A 20,942-nucleotide genomic window follows, 5' to 3' on the forward strand; every position below is an offset into this window, starting at 1 on the left:
TGGAGTTCCAGGGAGCTTTTATTGAGTTTAATCAACAAAATCAGGATTTTACCATTCATCTTTTTTGCACTCTGAACTCATGAAGCTCTTCACAAGCCAGTGCTGCAACGCATGTACATATCCAGAGAAAAACACATTCTCAACAAAATCCGTGCTCCACTGGAGAATTAGCCAATTACCAATTTAACAGAAAGCCAATTTTCCCCTCCCTCCCCTGAATATTTTCAAGGACTATTCCATGTTGTTCACTGGTTAACAAAGTACCAACTTCTTAACTAGGGACCAGTGGATTATGATATCCCACGTGAATTGCAAAGTTTTTTTTTCTTGAAATAAAGTTCCAGGTTTTTTCTATAAAGGGAACAGTGACTATTTTCTTCTCTTGACACCCCTTCCCCATAATTATCGGTTAAAATACAGCAAGGCTGTATCTTAATAAACCCATCCCTCCCACCACCCCTCCTTACCCTTCCCTTATTTGTCTACAGCAGAATTTAACAATGCTTCCACATAAAGACATTTTTAGCAATGCAACAGTGAACTGAGCAAAACCTACAGAATAATCTGCCAAAGCCTTATTTTGAAGATCAGATGCATGCTCTTTGGTCCAGAGACCTGACTTATCATGAAGAGAAACTGTGATTCCAAAAAAAAAAAAGACTACAAGTTCACAGCAATTGGAAAAACTCCTTGTGTGGACTTCTTTTGCCCAACCTTTACAATGGTGGCCATGCTGCTGGAGCTCCTGGGAACAAAGTTCACCCCCATCCTCAGAAACCAACAGCTGCTCAACCCCAGCAGTATTACTAAGTCCAGCACCAGGACAAGAACCACTGTGATGGCAGCTCAGCAGGTGCGGCATGGCATCCCGATAACCTCTAGAACAGAAACCATGACAGAACAGCTCTCTGCTCAAGGTTTGAGTCCTATAAGTCATTTGAAAAACAAGCGTGTGAAGCATTTTTAAATCCTTGGAGCAGACACCCTTCCCTATCCCAAGTAAAAATAAAAATCAAACAATCAGAATGAGATGATTTGATACCAACATGTATACAACGTATTCATGTTGAGCTTCCATGTTCTTACCCACAAAAAAAGTCCCAGAGGGCAAAGGAAAGATGCTCCCATCTCATTCTGGAAATTAAAATATGTATTTGAGACCAACCCACCCCCCTCCCTTCAAGGAAAGCCCTCCAGCAACTGCACTGCACTCTTGACAGCGCACATCCTGAGACCAGCCTATAGCTCATCTGGAGTAAGCTGGCTGAAGATTTGCGTCACCCTCTTCACAGCCATTTCACCCAGTTGTGAAACTCTATTTCTTCAGATTCAGAGGATGACGCTTTTTTAGACTTTCGGGGGGAAAATGCAGAATACAACAGATTCTTAATGTTATCTTTGTCAGAGGAATTATTTGACCTAGGGCTCATCACTGAAGGCAGAAACTGGCTCCAAGTAATGCATAAATGTAAAGGCTGGTGTGTGACTAGAAAAACAACAGGAGATCAAAAGGAATCTCAAAAAGCCAAGACTTATACACACTCCTTACTCCTGGGCAGGAAAAACAAAACAAAAACTAGGCTTATCCTAGTCGTTTGGAGCATCTTTCCATTTGCAAGATTGCATCTGTTAGAGATAGCCTATTGGCACCAAAAATAGGCTGCTTCCTTCTTTACTGAAAGCCACCTAAAAACGGTGCCCCTGATAGTTTAGGTAAGTGCCAATCCTCAAATAGAGGCCGAGTTTAAAGTAATACTTTCCATTTAAAAGTTCTGTGCTTTAAGAGGGACCATCAAAGCATGGCACCAGGCTAACCTACCACAAATCCAAGCAGAGCACACACATCTGACTCAACACTGCTATCCTGTTCTTGTTACATGTGTGTGCCCTGGTAAGATACAAAAAACTTTTATTTACATTTTTTCATGTCTTTGTTGCACTAAAATGATCCCTCTTCTGTCTCTCTGGAAAATCGTAAGCTGGCTGCAGTACAAGAGCAAGATTTTACTTTTGGTCAAAGTTACCACCCACAAACTCCCACCCCACCCCCCACCCCCAAAAAGCACCCCAAAGTTGTTTACATTTAGTACCTGCCAGTCAGATGTAAGCTGTGTGGCTCACAGAGTGTCTGTGACCAAGCTCTTGAGTTTGTACTCTAGTGCAGCATTTGCTACAATTATGGAGTCACTGCTGACAAAAAAAAAAAAACAACACCCTTTCCATCTTGTAAAGTTGTTGTCAGGAGGCACCTGATTTTGTACTTATGATCCTCAAGGAAATGGGACAGTTAAGTCTGCCTCTTAGTTCCAAACATTTTTACTCGAAAGAAAAAAGCGGGGGTGTCAAAATGGGAGAAATTAAGACAATTAATTCCTGCCTTAAGATAAGCAAGCATGGTGTGAGTGCAGCATCTGTATACACAATAAATGACTGAGCAAAAGGGATTGCATTCATCCAGGTGCCTCCTGACACTGTAGTTGAACAGGCTAAAAGGGAATTTTAAGAGTTTACAGTTTGATTTGTCTCACTCCTCTTGCCTGTAGATCAGGCCAAACATCAAGCATGTTGGGAGGGGCACAATTTAAAGCAACACTATTTGACCAGAAAGCATTTTCCAGCAATATACAATGCAGAGTGACAGAGAGCAAGTCATGCCAAAACAGACAAGATGGCAAATAGCTTTCTGTAGCTTCTGACATTAACAGGGGTTTTGTACCCTTACCTGCTCACAGGTCTGTATAGAGGCTGTTTTGGGCAGAAAATGCACAATGCTGCAGGAAGTAAATCAATCCCATAAAGCTCCAGAACTGTCAGTTTATGCACCTAGATCAGTTTTCTACGGTTTCTTTTAAACCCAAATCCACGCCTTATACATATGCTGCTCAGCAACACTGACACCCGCTGGATTTCCCTCACACCATGGTGGAACACAGGTCAGGGCACCCTTCAGAGCTTGTGAAGTTCCTGACGTTTCTAAGAGGGAAATCAAAGAATATCTTGAACACGGTAAGCAACAGATTTTGAGGCCTCAGAGCCCCTGCAAGGAATCTCTTTGATACAAGCGGTACAGGACAGTGTTGCTAGCACCAGAGCAAACCCACCCTGACAAGGGACACCTGGAAGCCTGCTCTTCAGGGAGGTCAGAGCATTTCTCATTGCTTAGTGTTGCAGAAAACTGAGCCCCTCTCATCTTTAGCTGCTCCCATAATCAGTCTAATCCCTTTAACCCCAGCAACCTTCATCAAAAAAAAAAAGTTATATATGAACCCAAACAGAAAAAAAATATTTACAAAGTTTGTACAATATACACATCTGATTTTCTATGGGACACACTGCACCAGAAGAAAGAGGGCCATGGCTCTGAAACAAGTCTACATATCAAGTGCTGGAACTACTAATGGAGACTTATGGAAACCAGTCTTTAGTGTTCTGCTAGAGCACAGGGCTTTTCTTATGGCTCCTGCAAAGGATGACAGGCTACTCTTTCCTTCTGGAGCTATGCTGCTGCACCTAATCAGCCCAGATTTTAAGTTGGTTTTGTTTTAAATACAGTATTTACAGTGTGGGTGAACTGCAGATGCATATCAACTCCTCCAATTAAAAAAAAAAAGTTGAAAAAAAGTAGTATTACCAATAAGTTTCACCTCCCAGCCCTGGCCTTGAGTACTTGGGGAGGAGGAGAGGGGGAAGAGAGGGGAACTTTGACCTGAAACCAAAAACAGCTGTTGATTCCTTGGGCTGTGTCGGAAAGGTGATATTCTGAATGGTCTCATAGCATAAGGCACTTTGCACGAATAAGTAACAAGCTCTTTAGCTTAAAAACAGATGAGTAAACAGGGAGAAGTTGAAATGCACTCAGTCGATGGTTGAAGAATTTGAAATCGCAGACAAGCTTGTGTTCATCAAGATTCTTCTCTTTCCAGGGTTTCTCTTCTTCCCTTGTTGCCCCTCCCACCCAAAGAAAAAAAATTTAAAACCAGCAGTTAGTGCAACTAATGTTCAATCAGCACACAGTGCAAACAAGTGGAAAAACAAAAAGACATTCCTCCTTTCATCTTCTTTCTTCCTTGCTGCCAAATTTAAAAAGAAAAAAGGCCAAGCTCTTTAGTCTTCATAGTTCCGAAATGAAAAGACGAAGAAAAACCCACAAAGAGAAGGGTATCCCCAAAGAAATGATGTGTCACAGATGTGGATCAAAGGGCTTCACCTTCCGGCATGTGTAGTCAAAACCTTAAAAAAAACACCCACAGTTAAATCAATTCTATGCAAAACCAGAATGTAAGTAATGAATCACACTGACTATGTAGCTGCTCCGGAAAAGCCAACGGCATTTAGAACAGCTCATCTTCAATCACTGCACCTCAGAAAGAAGTGCTACTATTACCCAATTATACCTAAATGGCACAACTACACACTTGTTTACTGTCATTAAGTGGTGGACAATTCTCAGACAAGGGTACAGCATTCCCCTTAAAGAAGCCACCAACTCTGTCCAGGTTCATCATCTGATTTGTTTTGTCTATGTACTTATTTATTTTAAAAGATTAATAAAGCAAAGGCTGCAAGTCATTTTGGCATGACTGAGTAGGACTATCCTTAAATTATTTCAAGTAGACAGGTTCATTTTATCTCTCTCTAGCAATCTGCTTCTTTGGCAATTTTTGTTTTTTTGTCAGCTGAGAGCAATTTCAGTAGCTTCATCAGTATTTTCTAATTCACAATCTCTAGGAGAAAATACACAACAAAATTACTTTCAACCCAAACAGTGTCATCTCTTGACATTGCATAATATAGCATCTTAACTAAAAACAGATCAAACATCACCCTCTATTTGGCCTGACTGTAAGAACAACAATTTCCCTGGATTGAAAAAAGAAATCGACTCAGCATTTTTTCCTCAGACAGTAATCAAGACAAGCCACACTTCGAGACACCCTGGCAGTGAAGCCTTTTTTTTTTTATGCTATGTAGACCTCAAGTGGCAATGAAGATGAATTACAGCTTTGCTACCTACTTTGCAGGAGGTTCTATGAATATATGTCTATGAGAAGACAAAACATGAGGCACCTATAGCTTAAACCTGTTCCTTTCAGCTGCTGAGGTGATTAGGCTTTTCTGTTGGTGCAAAATTCTTAGAGATCCACTTTCTCTCCTGACTTTTTTGATTACCACCTCCCTTTCTGCCGTCACCTACTTCTCTTTTTAGCTAAGCAATACAGAAAGAATTCTTTAGGCTACTAGCAGGCATCCTAGCCTCTACAAATCTTCCCACCCTCACTGACAATCTATTTCAAACCCTTGTTTTCACATTCAGGCACATTTGGCACATCAGTTTCCCTCTTCCCCTGCAACAATAGTCAGGCCAGCTCTTCTTTTATCCAACAACTTCTCTATTCAGGAAGGCATTTACATACGCATATGGTTACTGTTTCTCATCTTCTACAGGTTCACTGTGGTATTCTGCCACATACAGGCTCTTGTCAATGTTGCTTGGTATGGGTTTAATTTCAGTTCCCAACTGCTCCTCAATACTTTTCAGGTTGAATCTATCATCATAGGTGATCAAGTTGATGGCCAGGCCAAGATGACCAAAGCGACCTCAAAAAAGAAAAAAAAAAAACCTGAACTGAGTAATAGAAGGTTGATTGAAAAAGTCTGCAGATTCTGGCATTAGTAACATTGCCCTCTGATGGTAAAAGAAAATCCAGACCCTGCAACAGGTCTTTGAAAGCATTTAAGGACTTTTGTACTACTACAGGAGTAAAAAAAAACAAGAGGTTAAAAATGCTCCAACTGCACGTATTCATTAATAACCAACTCAGTCTTCTACTACTACAGTACACACGTCCACCCCTTATTAAATGAAACAGTTATTGAACAAGCCTGAACTACAGAGTTCAAGTACACTGAGTTCCATCATTTATCGCCTTTTTTGAAGATGTATCTAGTAGATGCCCAGGCACTGGAAACATGCAGAAAAAAAACAATGCTTAAGAAACCACAGAAGCTAAATTTTCAGTATAAAATTCTCCCAAACTGCAAAAAAAAAAAAAATCACATCAGTCTCATGAGACTGAAGCAAAATATGGAGTGGGTTTTTTTTTTTTCATTAGGCTTTTCGGACTAGTTTAAAGAACACAGCCATTTATTCACGTATTTGTGAGAATAATCATGATATGGTACCTGAAAAATAAATTTGTCAGAAAAATCAAAGCTATTCAAAATAGTTCAAGTATAGTAATAAAAAGCAGAAGCCAATTCAATGCTAAGGAAAAAAATGACAGTTATCCAAGTTGTTTCTAAAAGATGCTTCTCCTCTCACCTGATCTGCCAATACGATGGAGATAAGTCTCTGCCAGCTTTGGGAAATCAAAGTTTATCACCACATTCACAGCTTGGATATCAATACCTCGGGTAAACAGATCTGAAAGACAATTCAGGTCATGAATAATGTTGATTTTGCGTAGAAAATTTAGGAACAATTAACACTGGCTAGCACTAGTTTATAAATATAAGCTTTCCTCGTATCAAGGCATTTTACATACAATTCTGTTACAGCTTCTTCTTGCTCTTTATCCACTTTAAGCGTAATACAAGAAGAATCATCAAGACCTCAGATCTTCAAATCTATGCCAAAAAAGTAATTAACATCAAGCCAGTTTTTGCATGTTAGACTATTTTTGAGTAGGTCATCTTATACAAGCACCTCCTCAAACATGGCACATGTTGCCATTGTCACAACAGACTTGAGATCTGAACTACATCCCACCAGCTTAGCTCTTTTTATTTCACTTCAAGTTGAGTTAAGACTACCCAGATGCATGTAGCAACTGCCACGGTACTGCCCAAACAGGCTGTACTGTGGATAACGCACGCCACATACAGACCAATCACAACTACAGATCATTTAGGAAAGATGAACTATAGACACGTAAAGAATCAGCAAAATGTAGTCCAGTAATCCTAGCCACAGTTACACCTACAGTTCTGTTCTTTTGTAAAGCTTATGGCCCAACAATTTACAGAGCACTTGTGAAAACATACAGAAAAGGTAACTGAAGCAGGAAACATCATCACAATAAAAGGATTTGTTAACAAGGCAAGAAACATCATCACAATAAAAGGATTTGTTAACAAGTTGCAACTTCACAGTTTGTCACAAAAGACCAAACCCATATGCCTAAAGGAGTGCAGCACTCTGCCCTACACACACTTGACAAAATTCTCTAATCAAACCATTAACTTGCTTTATCACAAATCAAGTTACCTGCCACACCTGGGCTAATGACTAATCAGCTTTCTATCACAACCTTCAGAAAAATAAAAACATTTAGGAACTCTTACCAGTGCAAACAAGATTGCGGCATAAGCCGTTTCGGAAATCGTGGAACACACGATTGCGGTGTTCCTGGAAATATATAGAAACAAATAAAAACAGCTGTGACTTTCAGGTAGGTATTCACATTACAAACACAACTTCATTCACATAAATTCCTTCCCCTCATCACTACTGACAGCTGAGTCAAAGCTGCTAGTACTATTTCTTAACACTTCTTACCCATATATTCTAAAAAACTTGCCAGAGGGGCCTTCAGAACCACTTTTAGGCAAAAACATTTAACTTTGTCTAAAAATCTCAAGTAGTTACACAAATTAATCTCAGAATAGTATCATCATAAATTACAAGTACGTGAAACCTGCACTAGGGAAGTTAGATTGACTGCTACTAAAAGGAACAACATCATGCTAATCAATTGGCCTCTGTAGCTATGAGCTCTCCCTCTCCCCCCCCAAAAAAGAAGTGCCTCATACTGATTTCTGCAAGCAGAAAACACAGTAACCAGCATATGTGAAAGAGCACAAGAAATCAGGTAGGATATTGTTTCATGACATGCAAATCCATAAAAATAGTTTTACCAAAAAAATTTTTCTGTGCCCAAAGCTTATTTTCATTCCTGGTATTTTGACTATCATCTCCCCAATCCCTGTGCCAATTTCAATACATTTTATTCATTTTATGTCCTAGCAATAAGTTTTTCATCATTTACATTAAATCTGGAAACATCCTTCCTTTAAAAACTGAAGCCTCTTCATTTTCCACTAAAGAATATTTTTCACCCCTGAAGCACAGATAGGGATGGTATGCGCCAATTGTCTATGAAGACTCCCCTCTCAATAACAAGTTCCTTTGGACCACACAAAAATTAAGTAGTACCATTTTTAGAGAGCAAAATTAACAAGTTGAAACTTCCCACACAAAGATACCTGCCTTTTGCCACAAACATTATCTACTGACAAATCAGAAATAAACAAGAAACAGACTTCAGGGAATCCATTTGCATATCTGTGTCTATGCTTAATACTGGCACTGCCTCCTTTTCTGTTTAAAGAAATGCTGGTCTGCACATAGCCCAGCAAACATTTGTATTACCTGCCAGCCCAATGTACAGCAAGCTAGGCTTCCCGTAACGCTTTCATGTGAATTTATTCAAGCTTACATATAAAATGCAAAGTATTTCAAAGTACTCCTGTCTTACATGCATCGCTTCAACCTTTTGACAATGCCTTTTAGTACACTCACCGATAACAAGGAAATCAAGAGCGTGACTCTTGAGGACATGTGAACTGATCTACAAGTAACAGAAATTCCTGCACCAGCAAAGCTGCAGACATTTTTCATAGTTTTGTAAACTAGGCCACTGGAGCTCAATCACCATGCAGCAGTCAATGCTTTCAAGTAAGAGCTTCGATCAAAGCCATCTCCCTGCATTCTCAGATTCCCCTACAGCCACAGTGCAAGATTTACTGCTTGCAAAGCCAGGCTAGGCACTCAGATCAGCTGAGTATTGTTCTTTCTGTTTGTACTCCTGAACACCACATGAACAGCTACACTAAACACTTTGGAAAGAGGTTTAATTATGGGGGGGGAGGAGTCTGAAAACAAAACTGAAGCGATAGCAAAGCAATACATGTCTAAGTTTTTGAAGAACATGCAAATTTAAAGCAAGTATGAGACTTAATTCAGCTACGTGCTACATCTGCGGAGTAGGACATGAAATCATGTAGCGGGACATAAACCACTAACTTCATACTCACCTGCCTCATTTTAGCATGGATATAGAAGCAGGAATAGCCCAACTGGGAGATCTTTTTGGCTAACAATTCAACCCGTTGAGAGGAGTTGCAGAAAATGATCGACTGGTTAATCTGGAGCTGAACATATAAGAAGCGTGTTAAGTAAATGCAGAATTTTAGTAACAGATGATCTAAGGCAGATCTAAATCCCTTGCAGAAAGAAGGCAAGACAGGTGCTGCAAGTAATCCATACCATAAATATTTTTGTACAAGAGGGAAAAAAAGGTAACATGTAACAAAACTGCAAGGCAAGTTTTGTTTGAGGCAAGCGCACTCATTTTTAGCTTCAGCTCATATAGTATGATTAGCACAGTTTGACAAGGAAAATAAATCTGTCACTCTGAATCTTATTCTTGATTTTGAAGGGAACAAAGCATTTGTAAGTTCTTAACCTGACCTACACTGCTTACCCTGGAAAACAGCGTATTGAGGCAATGAACTTTCTGACGCTCAGTTACATAGGCATAGTACTGAGTAACTCCCTTCAAGGTTAACTCCTCCATCAGATTAATCTCATAGGGTTTCTGCAAATGGGAATTCTGAAAGATAAAGATAAAAATAAAGCAGGCATATCTACATGCAAAACCGCATAAGGACTTCCCATCCTGTAGCACATTTAATTCTTCCATCGCAAGGATGCACTAACTAGCCAATCTTTATGCCTGTCACTAGACTAGGTGAAATTTCACAAAGGATTACTTATAAAGCCAAGGCATCATGCCAGGCTAAACAGGATCACCTTCTAGAAGCAAATCAACACAGATGGTGTTAACTACTGTATAAAGAGGAAAACAGTACCTTACATGCAAGAATTACATATACTTAACTTCCCATTAACATTATTTCTGGACAAAAGTTATTTCAAATTTGCTGTCCTACACTGAGGCTGGTGTATTAAACCAGAAAAGTGTGGATGCATAAATAAATGAGCAACACTCACTCATGCACCTTAGGTGCAGTGTCACCACAATCACATGTATCTGAATCCAACTACACTCACCATGAATTTCTGTACACTCAGAGGGAAAGTGGCTGAGTAGAGCAAAATCTGTCTGTTTTTAGGTAGCGTGAGAATAATGTCTTCCATTATTTGTACAAAATCTTGAGACAGCAACTTATCTGCCTGTAACAACACAAGCACAAACGAGTAAGTCAAAGAAGTAGGGCAATATTTCAGTTTTCTGGTAGTATCACGCTGGAAAAGAAATACAAACGCACCGGGAATATTCTCCTTCCCACCTTCACAATTGTATCACCCCCTCTGGAGTGAATACCACACTCCAAATGACATTTGATTTAGTTTCTGAAAACAGGATACATCAGTAGAAGGAAGTTTACATTTCCCAGTTTTCAATACTGACTTAAGCAGAATCAAATTGAATAAAAATACATACAATGGGAGTTCTAAACCAAAAATAGCTATCACTGTTCCTATCAGAGTCATCCAAGAGCTTTCACACAATTATTTTTCTCAACCTCTCACTTAGCAGTCTGTTGGATGTTTATAAATCAGGTTACATGAACTTATGTGGTAAGCACAACACATTCTTTATGAACAGATACCAAATGAAACACAATCCTTCAGTTCAGAATAGACCGCTAATCTATTTCACAGGAACAGTCAACAGAAAAGGCAAACCTTCCTAGGCTGTTTTCTTGGAAGTTTTACATGCAGAAAAGCTCTTATGCCCATATACCTTCTCAAAAACAACAAGAAATGAATTAGCTATAACCTTAGCATCCCTAAACAAAGGTATTTGTTGCTGTACATAATGAGGTGGCTGGCTGAGACACATCATTCGTTTAAATTGTTAATACACCAAAAGGTTTAATATGAGCAACTTGCCTCATCCAATACTATCATCTGGACATGCTCAACTTTTGCTACTCCTTTCTTGATGAGATCGAGAATTCTGCCAGGGGTAGCTATCACCACGTGCACTGTAAGGTTAGAAGAGAAAAAAGATTTAAGGTGACTAAAGCAATGTTTCCAGCATTCAGAGACATGTTTTATACCAACAGATTGAGAGAATGACTGTAAACAAACAGTGACTAAGACATAATACAGTCTTCCTGTAACAAGCGTAACAATAACACAGACATAAAAAAAGCAGAAATTAGAATGCCACATTGTAAAAGCCCAAACACCAACTGTAGCATAGCAAAGGTGCTCTGACCTGTATCATCAAGCCTCATTATGTCATCTCGCAAATTGGTTCCTCCTGTTGTTGCCATCACTTTGGCACCTCCCATGTGTTTGCTGACTTGGATACAGATTTGACTGACCTGCAGGGCTAGTTCACGGGTGGGAACAATCACCATTGCTGCAAGTTAAAAGTGTCGGCATGAGTTACTAATAACACACTATCAAAAATATTTCTCTGTAGAGGACAGAGACTTCATGAAAGCCATACTTCTGCAGTTTTGGAGTTCCGCTCTAGATATCCCGAGTAAGTCCTAGAAACTGCTTAAAACAAGACAAATGCCATGCAAGGGGTTCTATACCCCTTGCTATTCCCTCCACATCAGTCACCCAGCCACCATGCTTCTGTGCATTACTCCAAATCCATTTTCCAGGGCAAGACAGTAAAGTCCAGAAGACATCTTCAAGTTTTTAAAAGAAACTGGAAATTTAAAATTTCACTTTCCCTCCACCACTCCCTATGTACTTGCTTTACCAATATATGCAGATAACCTACACTGCTGCATTCTGTCGACCACTTTTAGATTCAAGTCTGCTGCACAGTGACCAATACTATTACCTGGATGCAGCCAAGGAAGACCCATCCCAACTGACCTTGTATGTTGTCCTTCTTTAAGTCTAGCCGTTCAAGTAACGGAATGAGGTAGGCTCCACTCTTGCCTGTTCCATTTTTCGCTCTAGCCAAGATATCCCTACCAGATAAAGCAATGGGGATGCTCTCCTCCTGAAATGCAATGACAGTCAGCACATGAGCAATCATGAGCCATGCTCACTAGAGACTGGCCAAATATAACTCTCCTCACTATATGATGTTAAATCTGTTCCATGAAAGAGTATTTTGCTACTGAAAGTATTGTAGACTTACACACAGCAGGAAGGAGTTTAACCTATCAGCAAAGAGCTCCCCAGCAAAGCAATAGCTCTGCTCCCAATGTCTCACGTAAAGTCCTCTTATGACCAGATAGGATGAGAACCAGCGCTCGGGTACTGCAGGAGTTGTAAACCCATACAGACACATTAGTAAAAAAGTGAAAAATTAGGAAAAAATGTGAGGAGACAGTGAGAATCACTAGCAAACTCCTCCAATGGGAAAAAATGCCCACATGTATCTTAACATTGGAAAGGCATCAGCCCCTGTAATTTCAAACCTGCATGTTTCTGCGATACACTTCTCAAAACCAGCAGGCTTCCTTTTTAAAACTTCAGCCATTCAGACAAAGGCCACAAGTATTTTTCATTTGCTTTCTTTTACAGCAATATCTAAATGACCCAAGTACATTCAGCCTTTTCATTTGGAAAAGCTGACACATTAGAATCTGCTCTAAAGCAGATAAATTAACAAAAAGCTATAGCTTCCTCTGTTCCTTAAGGAGATAAAATGGCCTGGATGTCAGTAGCAGGGGGGAAGAGTTCAACACCACACCCACTCCCCTAAGTTTACATACGTTAACATTTACTTATGGAATCAGCCCTAAAAGTAAAAACAAGGAGGAGAGACAGGAAAAGTAAACTTACTAACACACTCTCTCCTATAATCTCCATTATGACTCCTTCCAGATATTTATGATAAAAAAAAGCCAAGAATGGGTCATACAGATATCTTAGTAACAAATAAAGGTATGCAACCTATGGCAGACCTGTTTTCCAGAAAATTTACAAGAATATCCCTGTACTCACTGCGACTACTTATCTGAAGGATGCTACTGAACATGGGATTAACATACCAATGCCTCTATGGTTTCCTTCCCCAAATGGAAACAAAATTCCACTGATCAAATCCCCAGTTTTCAAATCCCAAGTTTTCCCAAATCATGACATAAATATCTGACATTTAAGCACAAGAATTTCAGAGTTTATAAAAAAAATTAAGCTGCTGCTTATAATTAGTCTGTTTTAACAACCTGAATAGGAGATGGTTTTTCCCAGCCCATTTCAAAAATTCCCATCAGCAACTCCCGTTTCAAACAGTAATCTTCAAACTCATTTCCTTTTGTGGAGGTCACGTCCTGAATAATCACAAAAAGCACATCCATAAGATCAGGTCATACAATCCACAGCTGTAGATCAGTCAGACTCAATGAGAGAGTGCTTATGCAAGAAGACCACAAAGCACATTTCGTTACTACACAGGAGTTCTCACTAATCTATGCAATACCATACAGTCGAGAAGTAAATATTAACTTTCCAATAACCAAACACAACACTGTGAATACACTGACATATTTTGATCTCTGTCTTGCATGACCCACTGACAATCAGCCTCATGCCATAACAGTAAGAAAGAAATACACAGTTAACTCTGTTTTTGAGCTTTACGAGAGAAACATCTCTCCCAAGCAGTTTTAAGAGAATTAAAACAGCAATTCTTCATTAAAAACTGGTTAGCAATAGCTGAACTGCCTTTGAATATTTGCTTACAAGCCCACTGCAGCTTCTCCCACAACTTTAATTCCATATTCATTCCTAAAATTCAAATGTCCTTACCGAAGTTTTGATTCTCAAATCCTTTGGAGGGAGTTTTAAAGTCTTCTTCCAGTCATCACCAGGTCTACAGAAAAAAAAATCTGGTTTAATAACTTTATTTTGTGTCCTGATTTTCTTAGAACAGTGATTTAACATGTAACATTTTCACCTCTTGAAAGCTAAAAACACCTACGCATATGAGCTCAAGTCCTCTCTGAGCTAAGCGAATGCAACAGGCAGGAAACTGTAAACACAGAAATTCAGCAGTCTGCCAAGTGCAAGAGAATTTGTGAAAACTTTATCCAGTCATGATTCAAATCCCATTTTTAGGGCACTGAATTGATCCAGTAGAACAGACTTAAAACTACACACTGACACATTCATAATAAAGTAATAAGTTATAATAAAACCACAAAACTATAGTTCACTACTTCAAAAAATAAAAACCTCATGCCCAGAGACCATCTATTCTTTATCAATAATATAAGAAGATGGAAATACTCTGGGGGAGAAAATTAAGTAAATACACACTCCACTTGTTGAACTGTTTTTTAATTTTGCTCAGTGAGATTTAGACATTTGTCCTCTCTAAAAAGACCCTGTACAAAGAGAGCAAGTTCTTTTTTGCCCCAGTGCCAGTTAGGAGTGAGTTCTGATGAGTTTTCCTCATCAGTCTGGTTAGTAAACCAGTTTAAAATAAATTACACCAGAACCTGAAATGAGTATTCAAGTATTCCATTTTGCCATTATGCACTAAGATAGGTATTTTCTTCAAAAATAACTGAGTAGCAAAAGAAAAGTGAATGTTGCTCAGGGGCAGCAGAGAATTACCCATTACTGTACCACACAAGTCTTGTAAGTCTGTCAGAATTTCCAACCAGCACATTCACATTTTATCAGCATACTTCCTAAAACACTTTGATGAAAAAAGAGAGAAGAGACGCATACAAGGGTGTCATAGCGGTACCATATTATCTCAGCTTAGGCTTTGACTAATTAAAGTTCAACATTACACTGGGGAGAGCACACACTACTATTCCAAATCACTGACAAAAAAAGATAACCAACTTGAAAGAATTTCTCACCACGAGAGAGGTCAGCAACAAACCGAAAAGCATACAAAACTGGACTAGGACTAGGCAATGTTTCCTCCTGTCTTAAATATCAGTTCCTTCCCACTCCCCAACTTCCTTCTCATACCACTTGAAATGAGCAAAGAAAACAGGATGCTGCTGCTCAGTGGGCTACCTCTGACAAGCAGCTCCATGTTCTGAAAAGTGTCAAATTCAATTTCCACAACAAATACATTGCTAAGATAATTGCCAGAAAGCAGCTCACACCTGGAAATACAGCTTTTGTTTAGTAATGCACATCCTAGGACACTGCTGTCATCAACATCATAAAACAACAGAACAAAACTTTTAAAACACAAGTACCCAAGAACACTTTCCCTTATATCAAATTTTAACATTCTTGTGGCAGTTGACACAAATACTTACTTAATAGCGGTGGTCATACTCTGTGCTTGTTGTTGAGTGCCATTATTGATTGTGTTGGCATTTTTCAGCTGGTTCATCTGTTGCTGAGTCTGTGTGCCTCCACCTCCTGGGCCCCCGCTGGGTTTTACAGGGCCTCTCAATTGCCCATTCTGACTGGATAGACCCATTATAACAGGGTTCTCTGTTCTGGCCGTGCTCATGCTTCTATTTTTAAAGATGTCTTTTTAGACTTCAAAACTTTGAAAGTCAGTACAGAAACTGTAATAACAGTTTATTAGACTCTCCAAAATGAAGAGATAAATAAGTCTTGCTCAATATATGAGTCCTTTATTGCAATGCAGGCAAGCACCTGTAAGTCACTCAAAAGTAAAGTAGTAACTTGCTCTGATGCACTGTGGATCAACCTTTTTTTTTTTTTTGGTAAAAAAAAAAAGCCCTCTAATAAAGTTGAGTTATATCAGAATTCACTTGCTTCAATCTGAAAAAGAAGCAGACAGTAACAATTAATATATGGACTTCTGTATATACGAATCCTTCAGTTGACTTTGCTATTTTAAAATAGCCTGCAACACTGCATATTATCTAAAAATCACCTCTTCCCAGGCAGCACACAACACAGTATTTGTTTTTCTTTTTTCTTGGTGGAATTATCAAGAGACATATCAAACTTTTTTTTTTCCCTTGCTATAAAGCTGAGCTTAGGTCACCAAAGATGACTCTGTAAACAGCTGTACTTTCTTTCAGCAGCCTTCCAGCTAGTAACCACTTAAAAAACAGTACCTAGATTCCCCTGTGAAATAGGCACAGATTACCTCAATTGCTTTGCCTGTTCTTGAAATTCCCCCTCTTCTGGGACACAGGAAAGCAACCATAAAAACCTAAGCAACATTATGCACAAGTTTTTGATAAAAAAAAACAAAACCACAATATCAAATGGACATTAAAGCAAGAACCGAAGAAATACTCAAGTTACTCTGATTGTCCTTTTCATGTAGGAAGTGAAATTGAAGTGATGCTAGAATTATGATAGAAATTATGACATTATCTGTGAAAACAAAGCACTCACCCTCCCCCAACTCCAGAAGTTAGTTCAACCAACTTATTCATAACCTTTTTTATTGGGCATTGATTTAACACCGTTTAGAATATCGAAACAAATGATATCATGGTGCTGAACTAAGAGTAGAGCAGCTTCCTGTTGAGCCTAAACATTTACACCAGGAATCAGTTAGCTTCCTGCTTGATGTTACCTTCCATTCGTCAGTAAAAATTCACATCACACTCGGAGTTGGAACTAGATGATCTTCAAAGGTCTCTTCTAACTCACATCACTCTAAGATAACATGACTTAGTATCAACACTGTATTTAACAAAAGTGTTGCCAAAACTGCAGAGAGAACACAAAGTCTGCGTCTCACACACACAAAATACGGCCCAGAGATGAAGAACTCCTTACAACAATATTAGCCAGCCAAGACACTTGTAGTTCAAAACCTTTCAAAAGCAACTGAAAGTAGGTTTGCTTGCCTGTACAGTTGCTCATCGTAAAGCTCCTGCAACTTAGGAAGTGCATAGGAAAAGAAGATTACTGCTCGCTAAGGTGGAGCGCTCAAAAAAAAAAAAAAAAAAGCATTTCCCCAGTGAATAAAACATACATTCAAGAGCACTTCAAGAGGATGGAAAAGGAATGCAAACTCTTCTCAGACTTCCCATCTGTTTCCAAGTGCATCAATTAGAGCTTTGCAGCAAAACTTTAAAATCAGTAGAAATAAAATAATTCTCCTAGTTATCTTCCTGACTAGAAGCACGGTTTCAGTGCATCTCTGAAAAGACAACTCTCCTTCCCATTAACTTAGTTAAAAAAAAAAAAAAAACAGATCATATAAGCCACCATGGTCACCTAACAAACCCGGATACAAGTGACAAAGATCAGCCAAATATTTTTAGTAGAGGAAATCTCTGGTTCCCTTAAAGCCTCTCACTCGTAGCCATCCTTCAAAAAGACGCAAGATTAAAAAACACAAAACCTCGCCAAACCCAGCAGGTCACCACGTTCCCGGACAACGGCAGCCACCATTTCGCAAACCGGAGACCCGACGGAGAACAGGACCCCGCGGAACGGCCGTCCCCCCGGGCGCAGGCCCGGCGGGCAGGGCAGTCGCCGCCAGGCCTCTCTCTTCTCCCGCCGACCGCGGATCCGTCGCGACAGGGCCGGGCCTGCCGGGCCCCGGCACAAAGCCGACGCGCGGGCCGGCCGCGGGCGCCCCCGCGGTGCCCATCGTGTCCGGCGAGCCCAGACCGCACTGCGGCGTCGCCCCCAGCGCTGCGCGGAGCGGCCCCGGGCCCCGCGGCGAGGCCGCCGCCGCCCGCGAAAAGCAGCTGCGCCACACCGGCACCCCCCGCCCGCGAACAATGGAGCGGCCTCGACCGCGGCCCCGACGCTCCGGGCGGCAGCAAGCGCCGCCGCGACCCGGCCCCGCGGCCCCGCGGCCCCCGGCCCGGCCCCCCCCCGCCCCGCCGCCAGGCCCCCGGCGCTGCCAGGCCCCGCTCGGGTCCCGCCGCTACCGCGGCGCGCCGCAGGCCGCGAGGCGAGGCCCGGCCCAGCCCGGCCCGGCGGCGGCTCCCCTCGCCGCTCCCCCAGGCCCGCCTCACCCCGGCACCCCCGCCCGCGCTCACCGCCACCAGCCGCGCTCCCCCTCGCCCAGGTACAAAATCCTCTCGCTGCCGCTTGGTGCCTTGTTATGGCGACTCGACGCTCCAAGATGGCGGCTTCCTCCTTCCTCCCGTGCGCCCTCCCCCTCCCGGCAGGGCAGGGCAGGGCAGGCCGGCCCCGCCCCGCGCGCACGCACGCACGCACGCACGCGCGCGCCACGCCCGGCCCTGCGTGGGCTCCCCGGGGCGGTGCTCCCGCAGTCACGTGGCCGCGCAGCGCAGCTGTCGCGCCCGGCCCCTGCCGCTGGGCGGCGTCCGCGCCCCCGCGTGCGCGCGGCCGCCGCATGGCCCGAGGGGGGGCGGGGAGTCGGCGGGGAAGCCGCTTCTATAACTGCTGCAATGAGGGAACTGCCCGCCTTTCTGTGTAACTGCTATCCGTACAAGGACTTTGAAGAACTGAGACACAACAGTAATGCAATCTTAAGCACTAGTCTATAAATTCTGGTAATGACAAAAAAAATTTGCAGATCTCCCATGCTCCCCCCCCCCCCCAAAAAAATGTATTTCCCTCACATTTTTTTTTCCTAGTTCCTCACATCTACAGACAGTTTTAGATCATTTTTTCTCTCTATGCTTGTCCTGGCTTTGGCTAGGGTGGAGTTAATTTTCCTCCTAGTAGCTGGTAGGTGCTGCGTTTGGGATTTAGGAGGAGGACGATGCTGCTGACTGATGCCTCAGTTGTTGCAGAGCAGTGCTTACACCCCCGAGGAGGCCGAGGGTACACAAGGAGCTGAGCGGGGATGCAGCCAGGACAGCTGACCCCCTCAGAGGGGGGTCAGAGGGCCAGAGGGATGTCCCACGTTCTACGGGACATGTCCATGTAGAACGGTAAAACTGGGGAGAGGAGAGGGCTGCTGCTCAGGGACAGGATGGGCAGCGGCTGGGGAGCAATTGCATTGTGCACCACTTGCTTTGTATATTCTTTTACTGCTGTTATTATTTTCCCTTCCTTTTCTGTCCTATTAAACTGTCTTTATTTCAACCCACAAACTTTATTCCCCCCTCCCCCCCATTCTCTTCCCCATCCCACTGGGGGGGTGAGGGGAGGGGAACAATGGTTGTGTGGTGTTTTGCTGCTTGCCGGGTTAAACCAGAACAATGCTTAACTAAAAAATGTATGCAGAGTGTGCTGCTGGTCTGTTGTCCAGAATAGACAGCAATTAATTTACATCTTTTGGGGGTGTTTTTCTTCACAAAGGCTGGATGGGGCCAAGCTCTGGGGATTATTTGGAATCACCAAATTGGAGTCCAACCTCCAACAAAGTACTGACCTTAGAAGCAGAAAATCTTAGTAGAAGACTTCTTTCAGTTATTCTTCCATTTAATTTAAAAGGAATCCAATTTTTTCTGTCACAGACAGCACAATCATCTCCATCAGGCCTGGCTAGCCTTCTGGTGTAATCAATCAGTTCAGATACTCCTGCCTGCTTCTCATAGAAAACAAGCCTCATTATTAAACTTAATAATTATTAAACTTCCTCTCATTCATTCCCAGACTATCTGCTCTGCTGAAAATGTCAGCACCCCTTGCCACGTCAGCTGTCATCTCCTGAGGCAGACAGGATGCTTCGGCTTCCCTTTGCAGCCTCTCTCCCACCTGGTGTGTCCCACTTCCTTTCGCAAGGTTCTCTTTCATGCATGGCAAAAGAAGAACGAAATGGAAGATACGAGTTCTGTGCCTTCCCATGCCAGGAGTGGGATGAAGAAGCTGCATCTCCTATGTCATGCTGTGCCAGCCAGCTGCTGGCTGGCTGGGCGCGCAGCAGTCACTGCTGGTGAGGTCCCTGCTCCACCGCATGGCAGTCTCGGTGCCTGTCCTGGTGCACGGTGCTGGCACCGTGCTTTGTCTCCACTCTCAGCAGAACTAGGCATTGCACTTCACACTGAGATGTTCAGGAAATAGTACGCACCAACCTTAAAAGAAAAAATGACAACAGTAGTTAACAGATCAGTAAAGCTGACTAATGTGTAGGCAGTGCAGAGGTCACTAACCTTTAGTTACGGTAGCAGCAAATGAGATGACTGGAAAACTGAGGAGAGAGGATTCAGGAGCCAGAAGCGAGCTAGCTTTTCTCAAGGAGAACTCAGAAAGTCAGTGTAGTTTCGAACTGGTCAGTAGAAATACTTGTTCATTATACAGAATAGACCATCTTCATATTCAAGTAGTGCATTTTACCATCCTTATGTACAGCTGAATAATTTCCTATTATCAGAATATCTTATACAAATTAACATTGTATGTTGGTGATAATATGAGACTGGTTTGCTAGCCAGAGAGTGTACCCGTAGCAGAGTTTGGACAGGCACTGCCATGCACTGACACCAAAGCAGTCCTCAAATATTTATTGTTGAATTTTGTTATAATTTTGTCCCATAATAGGTTGCTTACCTGCTGGTCTCCTGTGGAGTGACATTATTTTTAATTTAAATTTCTTTTCTCTCCATTTAATTTTCTTCTATAATCTCCTCTCTGTCATCTTTCCCAGTGCAGCAACACATGGATCCTGTAAGTCACCTGTTCTGTGGTAGCAATCACACACTGTAGCAGTAGCAGTACGTGTTTACAAGGGAATTTGTTGTTGCCTATGTCCTTGGAGTGGGCTCCCTGGAGCCTCTTCATCTGCAGCCCACCTCTCAACAGCCTGGGAGGTGCTTCCCACCTCCATCTCCCTGCAGACACACCCTGCAGATGTCCCTCTGACCTAGGAAGTTCAGCAGCACCACCAGCCCCTATGCACCTACAGCACCTTACTTTGCACCATGCTTCTGTTCTGCTTGCGAGGCAGACGGGGGGGGGGGGGGGGGGGGGGGGGGGGTAACATTTGCTGACGGTCAGAAGTTCTTGCGGGCGGAGCTAGTCCCAAGCACACATTGCCATGGGGAGCACCACCCTCTTTGCTAGCCCTCAAAGGAAGTCAGTGATGCAGAGC

General features: G+C 42.1%; 1 protein-coding gene across 2 annotated transcripts; it reads right to left on the reverse strand.

Annotated features, from left to right (window-relative positions):
• DDX6 (DEAD-box helicase 6) lies at positions 1-18,144 on the reverse strand. Of its 2 annotated transcripts, none has more exons than XM_040534487.1 (14): positions 17,977-18,144; positions 15,301-15,778; positions 13,823-13,886; positions 13,240-13,344; positions 11,933-12,062; positions 11,313-11,459; positions 10,982-11,076; positions 10,136-10,258; positions 9,546-9,674; positions 9,097-9,213; positions 7,345-7,408; positions 6,323-6,424; positions 5,415-5,598; positions 1-4,230 (listed from the first exon to the last, which is right to left on the reverse strand). In XM_040534487.1, the coding sequence occupies exons 2-13, from the start codon at positions 15,498-15,500 to the stop codon at positions 5,423-5,425; spliced, it is 1,452 nt and encodes a 483-aa protein (XP_040390421.1). In that variant the 5' UTR covers positions 15,501-15,778; positions 17,977-18,144; the 3' UTR covers positions 1-4,230; positions 5,415-5,422. The 2 variants fall into 2 exon arrangements, with proteins under 2 accessions (XP_040390421.1, XP_040390422.1); XM_040534488.1 differs by lacking the exon at positions 17,977-18,144 and adding an exon at positions 16,551-17,419.
• Between the last annotated feature and the right edge of the window lie 2,798 nt (positions 18,145-20,942).

The sequence above is a fragment of the Cygnus olor genome, chromosome 22 (genome assembly GCF_009769625.2).
Source record: "Cygnus olor isolate bCygOlo1 chromosome 22, bCygOlo1.pri.v2, whole genome shotgun sequence".
NCBI lineage: Eukaryota > Metazoa > Chordata > Aves > Anseriformes > Anatidae > Cygnus > Cygnus olor.

Bases quoted from the DNA above. Each gene is read 5' to 3' on its own strand.
- DDX6 (XM_040534487.1), bottom strand. From the start codon at position 15,500: ATGAGCACGGCCAGAACAGAGAACCCTGTTATAATGGGTCTATCCAGT. The intron at 9,214-9,545 runs GTAAGCAGTGTA...TTATATGTTCAG, and splicing joins TCAATACGCTGTTTTCCAGG to CTCCAGATTAACCAGTCGAT. The intron at 5,599-6,322 runs GTGAGAGGAGAA...TTCTTTTTTGAG, and splicing joins CCATCGTATTGGCAGATCAG to GTCGCTTTGGTCATCTTGGC.